This window comes from Solanum pennellii, chromosome 5 (genome assembly GCF_001406875.1).
Source record: "Solanum pennellii chromosome 5, SPENNV200".
Classification (NCBI taxonomy): domain Eukaryota; kingdom Viridiplantae; phylum Streptophyta; class Magnoliopsida; order Solanales; family Solanaceae; genus Solanum; species Solanum pennellii.
Window position 1 is genome coordinate 13,614,479 of NC_028641.1, and position 11,794 is coordinate 13,626,272.

General features: G+C 32.3%; 1 protein-coding gene across 1 annotated transcript; it reads right to left on the reverse strand.

Annotated features, from left to right (window-relative positions):
• Positions 1 to 431: 431 nt before the first annotated feature.
• Positions 432 to 3,092, reverse strand: LOC107019883 (probable WRKY transcription factor 75). Its single transcript, XM_015220244.2, has 2 exons — positions 2,677 to 3,092; positions 432 to 802 (listed from the first exon to the last, which is right to left on the reverse strand). Exons 1-2 carry the CDS (start codon positions 3,015 to 3,017, stop codon positions 625 to 627), a joined length of 519 nt encoding a protein of 172 aa, XP_015075730.1. The 5' UTR covers positions 3,018 to 3,092; the 3' UTR covers positions 432 to 624.
• Between the last annotated feature and the right edge of the window lie 8,702 nt (positions 3,093 to 11,794).

Genomic DNA, 11,794 nt, shown 5'->3' on the forward strand with positions numbered 1-11,794 from the left:
GAGAAGAAAAAGTGCACCGTAGAAAAACTATAATTATTATTAAAAAAATTAATTGAAAAACTTATAGTAAAAGATAATAATTATCCATAAAAAATTAAAAAAACTTATTTAAAAAAATGGTTAAAACAATCCATTAGTAGTTAGTTGTAGAAATAGGGTACTTTTTTTCATTCATTTTAAAAAATTATCTTTATATATCTAAAAAACAAAACATTTCCAAAAAACATAAATCGAAAACAATATTTTAAAAAGAAAATCATATTGCAACATAATGTTTAAATAGGTTTAAAGCATATCTTTTAAATAATAAATAAATATATAATGTGACATGACATCCTAATAAGAGAGAGATAACGCGTTTTTTATGACAAGTATAATGTGAGGAAAATAGGCAAAATTGGGTGATATTGTAGTCCTAAAACAAACATAAGTGATATTCCTAGGTAATTTCCCAAACATGGATAACTACCTAGGAAAATTACTCTCAAAATAAGTGAAAAAATAAAATTATCTGCGTCTATATATGTTTAAAATACATGTACACACTGCAGTATTATTTTACATGTAACTAATATATATCGAGATAAGATATAAGCCTTAGGCATTGAAAGATAAAATAAATATTTAAAAGGAATTATAGATTTGCATTTGACTCAAAATGTGCTCAAAGTTATCCGTAGATTTGTCAATTGGATGTGAATGCATGCCTTCATAAGTAGTTACTACTACTTCTTCATCCTTTGATAATCTTTGTACTTGTTTCTTCACGTTACATCCTTGATGTGTGCATCGATAATAGCTCCTGTTGAGTACCACAACAACCAAATATGCATTAGACTTTTTTTTTTTTTTGTATAATTACTTTCACCTAACATTTTCCCATGTCTAAACCACTAGCCCTACCCAAATAATAGTAGCCATTTGAAATAGGAAAATATATCACACATATATATATATATTTTTTTTGTAATGACTATAGCCAGATTAATTTCATGGATTAGAGAGTACTCCTGCAGATCATAGTTGTAACTTGGTAGTATGTGGGGATAAATATAGATTCCAATTTACTATTCCAATTCCTACAACTTTTGATCATTTCAATTTCATGTTTTCACTTCAAAAGTTCTAGTATGTCAATACCTTTTCTTTTCTTATAGATAATAAATCAAAATCCTGATGAAACTCCCACTATTCAAAAAATCACTATTGTCTTATTGAAATTCACCACAGAAAAATGTTCAGTTAGCTTCCAGCCTTTCACAGTTATTTTGATTGAATCAGTGAGAATAGAAAAAATAAGTTTTATTTTCACATTAAAAAAAATAAATAGAAACCTTAATTCTTAGTATTTCAATAAGAATTTGTTTTAACCATCCGTTTTTCTAAAGTTGAATCGATAGAAATGAGATGGAAAACTCATATTTTATAACACGAATTTTACATTAATTATAATAGAAAATATCTGTGTTTCTAATAGCGTCCTCAATTTCGTGGGATCCTTACATCTCTTATTTGTCATCAAAGGGCTGAATATAAGTTTCATTGCATGTTAGTTTTACAAAATTAAAGTATCTAGCATAAACCAAGTAATAATCTTAAGTATAGAACGAAGTAGATCTAAGGCAATTTCAATTGCTTTGGATCAAATTATATAAACGAACGAAAATATATGCATATAACGAAATCATACTTATTTTAAACAAAATAATCTAAATATGGATTCACCCTTGGCATGTGAAGTCTAGTATATCACAGTAGTTGGACAATTATTGCTATAATTATCCGTCAAACGTAACATAGATCACTTTTGAGGATAGATTAACATAGTTCTTAAGATCCCTTTGAAAATGATCAATGACGCTTTCAAAAAAAAAAAAATAGTCCCAAATATTAAATTGAAATGAATCTTCAATCTTGACTTGGATTAGAACGTAGATGATAAAGTATTGAAAACATTTCTAAATTTGGTGTGAATTATTAGTTTCATTCCTAAATAATTGACAGCCTTAAAAACACCTCTAAACTCAACTCAAATAATTATTTCATGCTTAAACTATTAACAGCCTTAAAAACACCTCTATGCTTGACAACCTGAATTTAAATACACCCTCGATATATCTTGCAACATGAATGAAATACACTCCTAAATTCTTGTTAAATTTAAAGTTATTTTGAACCCTTTTCTCGGCTTTTTATTAAGAATCTATGCTTCTACAAGAGTTTGAGATCACTTTCCATGTCATGTGGCAGATCAGGATACGTATGTATCAAAGTTTAGTTAGTCAAGTAAAGGGGTATCAATAGTTTAGAAATAAAACTAATAGTTTGTGTCTGGGTGTATTTTCCATACTTTGTCTTTCTTTGTTTGGCCTAAAAATACTCCCTCCGTCTTGTATTATTTGTCATGGTTTCTATTTTTAGAGTCAAACTAAAAATTTTGACTAACATTTTAAGATATATTTTTCCATCATATTGATATGCAAAAAATTGCAACTTATAGTACTTTACATATAGTTTTAGAATATTTATTTTTTTTGTTTAAAATATCGAATTAATGTAATCTAAGTCAAATAAACTTTCGAAAAACGCAAATGACAAATAATTCCGGACGGTAGTAATTAAGTTACTTGGGAATTTAATTAAAGTGTGTAAAGGTAGATGGAAGATATTACTAACCTTGGGAATTTGTTGTTTTTGACAGCTTTTTGTCCATATTTCCTCCATCTATAACCATCATCAAGAATATCAACTTGACTCCTTGTTTGAAAAGCATATCTTGGTTTCTTAATCTTCTTCTTACACGATTTGATCACTTCATCCTTTTTAGTAATAATATCTCTTGGAGTTTCCATGCTTGCCATTAGTCCCAAGAACCCGGCCTTATTCTTCCCTTGGAATAATAATTCCTCTTTTGTATCGTCACTGATACTACTCTTGCTATTCATTAATGAAACATATCCCTCGTGATGAGACGACGATGATGATGCTGATGGAAATATTGTTGCATAATTCTCCATTTCAGAGAGAGTAAATTATATGAGAGCTATTTCTGAGAATGTAAAAGCGGAGACGTTTTGAAAAAAAATAGCAATGGAAAAATGTGGTTTTAATGGTGAATTTATTATTAAGAGTTGGACTAGTGTGGCGGCTGCTTTGTTCAATATTATTCTATTTTAATAATAAAGTCGTAGACGACACGTAAAACTTAAATCATTATAATTATATTTATTAGTAGAAGAATTTAAGTTAACTTCTCTAAAAATATTATTATATATATACGAAATCAAATTTGTTAAGAACGGTTATTTGTTATTGCATGTTAATTTAGCCTTATGTGCAAGAGAATTTACTAAACTAAGAACAAGGCATGAAGTTAATTTTTCCTACCAAGTTAAAATTCACGCTCATAATTTATTTTATACTGATTAATAGTGGTGTTTATAAGCAGTTTGGATTGGTTATTGATGCATAATAACAATCAAATCAATTTAGTTATTATTAAAATCAAACTAAATATCAATATAATATACATTTATAATTGATTGTTATTGAGTTTGGTCCGACTATTCATCTATTAATTATGTAAAAAAAAAAAGAAAAATAAGCTGAAAAAATAGAAGAACAATTTAGTTCAAAAAGAGACATCCATCAATACTATCTGTCATAATATATTTTATCTTTGAAATTGAAATTTCACTGCAAATGGAGAAAATGAAATCAAAATCGAAACAGCCAGGCTTCAGCAACTGAATCATGCTCCCACAAATGGCGTTCAGCAACTGAATCATGCTCCCACAAATGGCGGAGTCATAATTTTCAATAAGAGAGTTAAAAATTCGTAAAAATAGACACACGAATTAGTCGAAAGTAATTCAACATCTACTATACATATATAAAGTATTATTTTAACCATATATAAATAATATAATTTTCTATCGAAAGGAGTTCGGATGAACCCCTTGTACCAAGATGGCTCTGCCCCTGGCTTCCTAGTTGATTCCACTGAACTCCTTAGATTATAAATAAATTTTGATGATAATAGATATAAGATATATAAAATGTTCATAAAAATAATACATTAGGTATATAAATATAAAAAAAATGTATATATTTGTTGATTCGATTTTTTTTTTGAAGAAAACCAAAATCAAACTAAATATTATCAATTATTATAAATATAAAACAAAATAAACAAAACTCAAATTTAACTTTCTTAATCAATTTTTATCCGAATCATATACATCCCTACTGATTATGAATGCAAGTTAAATTAGTAGTTATAGAAGCCCCCCAGTCCACCACTAGTATTCCCACAACGTAACGTTCCTTCAAAAATTTCATCTTCAAGTGTCTATCATATACTAATTCTAAATATTTATATATATACCCTGAATTCGAAATAAATCATTTATTTATATTTTAAATAAATATAAATAAATGGGTAAAGGAGATGTGGAGACGGGTTATTTTAAATTGTTGGGTTATTAGGTTAAAATAAGGAAGAAATTTAGTAAAAAAATTAGTAAGAAGAGGGGTAAAATTAACTCCATTTTAACAGCGAGGATAAATTTAAACAATAAATTAAAGTTGGGGGTATTTTTGACCCTATTCACTAAAAATTATAATAATGAAGCTTATAAGACTAAAACCCGCTATCTAAATAATTTTATAAAATTTTATCTTAGATAAATTTTAACTTATGACAAGAAATATATATATATATATATATATATATGCCAAGATCTCAAAGGTAAAATACAAATTGATTTTTATCAAATTAAATTTTAAAAAAGAGATATCAGTTGCCCTTTTAGCATAATCAGTGTAGGATAAAGGAGCTGCTTCATCATATTTACCAAGAAACTATGTTACTCCTTCAATTTATCTATTATAGTTTAAATTTTAAATATAACTTTAAATGTAAAATAAATTTATATATTTGAAAATTATATCAAAAGAATACAATAATTTCATAATAATTAATAGTAAATCAAAATATCTAAAAGACACATAAATCATAAATAAATAAATTTATTTGACTCTCAAAATACGAATATGATTTCATACATTAAAACTGAAAAAGTTTCAATTTTTTTTACCTTTCTTATTTATTATCAAAACGGGTAATTAACTAACATGATAAAATTTTAATTATGCGTGTTCCACTTGGTCATTAGACTATGACTTTGGATCTTATCTTTTAAGATTTAAGATAAGATATGATTAGAAAAATAAAATAATGAAATGAATTAGGTACTCCTCTTCATTTTAAATTTTATTTTAAGGATATAGATGTTGGGTTATGGACCTTTTTCCCTTCCTATGTGGATAAATAAAAGTTCAATTTGGACCAACCCATTTTTGCCCATAAGCCTATTCTTATGAGGCAAATATAAGCCTATTTAGGTCTTATTTTCAGACATACAAAGAGTTTTTCAGCAGCCAAAAAGAGAGAAAGAGAGCAGTTTTTCGCAGTCAAAATCTCAGCCCTAACAGCCAACTTCAAATTGCGACTCCCGCTTCGTTTCTTGTCCGATTGAGCTGATTTTTGGACAGCATATTATATTCATCTCAATCTTTGATTAGGAACTGACAGAGTTGGATTTGGTGGCCTGCAGCTTCAGTTTTGCTGTCGTGAACAGTAGCTGCGAAATTGGTGATTTTGCTCCTGTAATTCTCTAGATTTGGTGCAATCTTATTTTGTTGTTGCTCGTTGTTTGGCACTTGTTTTGTGGCCAATTTTGGAGAACAATATTGTGACTCTTGGTGATTATAGTGGAGCTTTTTGTCCCGTGATTTTTTACTCTTCACATAGAAGGGTTTTCCACGTAAATCTTGATGTCTTGTGTGATTGGTTTATTATTGTCTTGTTATATTTGTTTGGTTGAATTACTTGCTGCCTTACTATCATATTGCTTGTGGTTGTTTGTCTTCTCTTGGTTCAAATCGAAAAGGGAAAGTATAGACTTGGGTATTCTTCCGCTGTTATCCTGTCAGGCATTCTTTGTTAGTGCCTTGTCTTTCCCAACAAAGTGGTATCAGAGCATTGGTTATTGTTGATTGTCGTTTTGAATGATGGAGGCAAATATGAGCAAAATGGTGTGTTTAAATGGTAGTAACTATCATATTTGGAAAGGCAAGATGAAAGATCTTCTATTTGTCAAGAAGATGCATTTACCTGTGTTTGCTTCTAATAAGCCTCAGTCTTTGAATGATGAAGAATGGGAATTTGAGCATCTGCAGGTTTGTGGCTATATTAGACAATGGGTTGAAGATAATGTTAGAAATCATATTGTGAATGAGACACATGCCAAAAGTTTGTGGGACAAGCTCGAGACACTTTATGCTTCGAAGACTGGCAACAACAAGTTGTTCCTATTGAAACAATTAATGAATATCAGGTATAAAGAGGGCACTCCTATTTCTGATCATATTAATGATTTTCAGGGTGTTCTTGACCAGCTGTCCGGAATGGGTGTAAAGTTTGATGATGAGATACAGGGACTTTGGCTTCTTAATACTCTGCCAGACTCTTGGGAAACTCTTCGAGTTTCTTTGACTAATTCTGCTCCCAGTGGTGTTGTAACCATGGAATATACTAAGAGTGGTGTCTTGAATGAAGAAATGAGAAGAAGATCTCAAGCCTCATCTTCTTCAGCTTCACACTCCGATGTTTTGGTTACTGAAGATAGGGGGAGAAACAAGTCCAGAGGTCAGAATGATAGAGGTAAAAGTAGAAGCAAGTCAAAGTCTAAATACAAGAATATTACATGTGACTATTGCCACAAGAATGGGCATATCATGAAATATTGTTACAAGCACAAGAGAGATATGAGACAACAAAAGAGAGAAGGCGATAATGAAAATCGTGTTGCTGTTGTTGCTAATGATGATCTTCTTGTTTCTTGTGATGCAAATGCCATTAATCTTGTTCGTGATGAGTCTAGCTGGTTTGTGGATTCTGGTGCTACTTCTCATGTCACGCCAAAGAAGGAATTATTTTCTTCTTATACTCCAGGTAATTTTGGAACGTTGAAAATGGGCAATAATCATGAAGTTGAAGTTATTGGCATTGGGACAGTTTGTTTGGAAAGTAACAATGGTTCCAAACTAGTTCTCAATAATGTCAAGCATGCTCCAGATGTTCGCTTGAATTTGATTTCTGTGGGATATCTTGATGATGAGGGTTATGTTAATACACTTGGTGTTGGCCAGTGGAAGCTTACTAGAGGTTTGATGGTTGTGGCCCGTGGTGACAAGTTGTCTAACTTGTATGTATTTCAGGGCTCCATGTCCAGAGACTCAGTAAATTTGGTGGAGAATGATACTTCATCAGAGTTATGGCATAGAAGGCTGAGTCATATGAGCGAGAAGGGGATTGATAGTTTGGCTAAGAAAAATTTGCTTTCTGGAGTGAAACAAGCAAAGTTGAAGAAATGTGTTCATTGCTTAGCCGGTAAACAGAAAAGAGTTTCTTTTCAGAGTCATCCGCCTTCAAGAAAGCTTGATTTGCTGGAGTTGGTACATTCTGATTTGTGTGGTCCTTTTAAGGTAAGATCTCATGGTGGTGCACTTTACTTTGTGACTTTTATTGATGATCATTCTCGCAAACTCTGGGTATTTCCTTTGAAGTCCAAGGATCAAGTACTTGATGTGTTCAAGAGTTTTCAGGCCTTGGTTGAAAGACAAACAGGGAAGACATTGAAATGCATCCGCTCAGATAATGGTGGTGAGTATATTGGTCCTTTTGATAGATATTGCAGAGAGCAGGGTATTAGGCATCAGAAAACTCCTCCAAAGACTCCTCAGTTAAATGGTTTAGCAGAGAGGATGAACAGAACTCTAGTTGAGAGGGTTAGATGTATGCTTTCAGATGCTAAGCTGTCAGATTCCTTTTGGGCAGAAGCACTTAATACTGCTGCTTATGTTATCAATTTATCTCCTGCTGTTGCTTTAGATGGTGATGTCCCTGACAGAGTTTGGACTGGTAAGAATGTTTCTTATGATCATCTTAGAGTCTTTGGGTGTAAAGCCTTTGTACATGTTCCTAAGGATGAAAGGTCAAAGTTGGATGTTAAAACTAGGCAGTGTATCTTCATTGGTTATGGTCAAGATGAATTTGGCTATCGTTTCTATGATCCTGTTGAGAAGAAACTTGTTAGAAGCCGTGATGTTGTGTTCTTTGAAGACCAAACAATTGAAGATTTTGACAAAGCTGACAAGGCTGATTTTCAGAGTAGTGAGAGCTTAGTTGATGTTGATCCAGTTCCTTTGACTATTGCACCGGAAGAAAATCTTCATAATGATGAAAATCAAGTTGATAATGAAGATGGTGATCATGTTCAGAATGACCGGCATGATGTTGTTGATGCTCCAGTGCAAGATGATGTGGTTGTCCAACAACCAATTATAGATGCTCCAGAGAGTTCTCTCAGACGATCTAGTAGAGAGAGAATTCCTTCATCTCGTTATTCTCCCAATGAGTATGTACTCTTGACTGACGGGGGAGAACCTGAGAGTCTTGATGAGGCCATGGAAAGTGAAGAAAAAGAAAGGTGGTTTGATGCTATGGAAGATGAGATTAAATCCTTGCATGATAATCATACCTTTGATTTGGTTAAGTTACCTAAAGACAGAAAAGCTTTGAAAAACAGGTGGGTTTTTCGGGTGAAACATGAAGATGGTAATCCAGTTCCACGGTACAAAGCTAGATTAGTTGTCAAGGGATTTAATCAGAAAAGGGGAGTTGATTTTGATGAGATATTCTCTCCAGTTGTGAAGATGTCATCCATTCGTGTGGTTCTAGGCTTGGCTGCAAGTCTAGATTTAGAGGTTGAGCAAATGGATGTTAAAACTGCTTTCCTCCATGGTGACTTAGATGAAGAAATTTATATGGAGCAACCGGAAGGTTTTGAAGTCAAGGGTAAAGAGAATTATGTTTGCAAATTGAAGAAGAGCTTGTATGGTTTGAAACAAGCTCCCAGGCAGTGGTACAGGAAGTTTGGTTCTTTTATGAGTCAGCAGGGCTTCAAGAAGACTTCTTCAGACCATTGTGTTTTTGTGCAAAAGTTCTCTGATGGTGACTTTATTATTGTGTTGCTTTATGTTGATGACATGCTTGTTGTTGGTCATAATACTTGCAGGATTCAGAAGTTGAAGCAAGAGTTGAGTAAGTCTTTTGCTATGAAAGACTTAGGACCAGCAAGGCAGATTCTTGGCATGCAGATTGTCCGTGATAGAAAGGCCAAGAAATTGGTATTATCACAAGAGAAGTACATTCAGAAAGTACTTCGCAGATTCAGCATGGACAAAGCTAAGGTTGTCAGTACACCTTTAGCTATGCACTTCAAATTGAGCACGAAACAGTGTCCTTCTAGTGATGATGAGAAGGAAGATATGAAGAAAGTTCCTTATGCTTCAGCTGTTGGTAGTTTGATGTATGCGATGGTTTGTACAAGACCGGATATTGCTCACGCTGTTGGAGTTGTTAGCCGTTTTCTTTCTAATCCGGGAAGAGAACATTGGAATGCTGTGAAGTGGGTTATGAGATATCTCTGTGGCACTTCTAGTCTGAGTTTGTGTTTTGGTACAGGGAAGCCTATTCTTTGTGGTTATACTGATTCAGACATGGCTGGTGATGTTGATACTCGCAAGTCTACTTCAGGGTACTTGGTTACTTTTGCAGGGGGAGCTGTGTCTTGGCAATCTAGGTTGCAAAAATGTGTTGCTCTATCTACTACAGAAGCTGAGCTTATTGCTGTCGTTGAAGCTTGTAAAGAATTGCTTTGGATGAAGAGATTCTTGGGGGAACTTGGTTGTGCTCAAGAGAGGTATGTGCTTTATTGTGACAGTCAAAGTGCTATACATCTTGGCAAGAATTCTACGTTCCATGGTCGGTCTAAACACATTGATGTGAGATACCATTGGATTCGAGATGTGTTGGATTCTAAGTTGCTTGAGCTTGAAAAGATTCATACAAATGACAATGGTTCCGATATGATGACTAAAGCTTTGCCAAGAGGGAAGTTTGAAGATTGTTGCATGGTCGCCGGGATGGCGGTCTCCTCCACATAGTCGTGAGGGGGAGAATTGTTGGGTTATGGGCCTTTTTCCCTTCCTATGTGGATAAATAAAAGCCCAATTTGGACCAACCCATTTTTGCCCATAGGCCCATTCTTATGAGGCAAATATAAGCCTATTTAGGTCTTATTTTCATATACACAGAGAGTTTTTTCAGCAGCCAAAAAGAGAGAAAGAGAGCAGTTTTCGCAGTCAAAATTCAGCCCTAACAGCCAACTTCAAATTGCGATTCCCGCTTCGTTTCTTGTCCGATTGAGCTGATTTTTGGACAGCATATTATCTTCATCTCAATCTTTGATTAGGAACTGACAGAGTTGGATTTGGTGGCCTGCAGCTTCAGTTTTGCTGTCGTGAACAGTAGCTGCGAAATTGGTGATTTTGCTCCTTTAATTCTCTAGATTTGGTGCAATCTTATTTTGTTGTTGCTCGTTGTTTGGCACTTGTTTTGTGGCCAATTTTGGAGAACAATATTGTGACTCTTGGTGATTATAGTGGAGCTTTTGGTCCCGTGGTTTTTTACTCTTCACATAGAAGGGTTTTCCACGTAAATCTTGGTGTCTTGTGTGATTGGTTTATTATTGTCTTGTTATATTTGTTTGGTTGAATTACTTGCTGCCTTACTATCATATTGCTTGTGGTTGTTTGTCTTCTCTTGGTTCAAATCGAGAAGGGAAAGTATAGACTTGGGTATTCTTCCGCTGTTATCCTGTCAGGCATTCTTTGTTAGTGCCTTGTCTTTCCCAACAATAGAGGCTCACAAATACATTTATTAAGTACTAGCAGCGATTATAAATAGCTGAAAAAGGTCCGCAAATACTTTTTTTATTTCATTTTAGTTGATCATTTTTTATTTTATACTGTGTTTAAAAATTATCGATAAATAATTTACTTGTTCAATATTTTAAATTATTATTATTTTGATAAATAACTAATATGAAATAACTATTTTTAATATAATAGTCCATTAATATAAGACAGACAAATTAAAATATATATTTATTATTCACGTGTATTGTAGGAAAATATTTGTAAAATTTAGGACATCTCTTTACGAGCGGACGGCTATATTCCCTTTCTTTTTTTGGTCAAACCACGTGCTGACGGGTTTTTAAAAATTATACTTTAAATTTCAGACTCTAAAGTTTCCAACCAAAAAAGGAAAATAAAAAAACAGTGATAGTAAAAAAAATATTGGAGAACTTTGTGAGTGCAAGAGAATAGAAATTGGATATTTTTTCAGCATTTAATTTTTAAGATGAATTATCAGGAAAAAAATTTAAAATACTTGGTTATGTTTTATATTTTTTGATTCATGTTGATATGTTATACCTCTTAAAAAATTTAAGTAGATGTGTTTTTTACTGATAAATGATGCTTTAAAATTTTAAATTTAATTTTTATTATTTTATATAGTTATGTAATACGAAAAATTAAAAAAATATAATAAAATTTAAATTGAACAAGTGTTACTATTATTATTATATTAACTATATAAGAAATGTCAATAAGTTGTTTTCTCTCAATGCGTCTGCTTGTTGATGGAGGGTATTCTGATAATTTTATTTATCATTTATTTTACAGTGCTGCTTCATAAAGTACTGACTATTTTATCTTCTATTTATTATACCTTTAGTAAATAATCTGTGGATTAAATAATTAATTTTGGGGGTAAAACATTTATATATATATATATATATATATATATATATATATA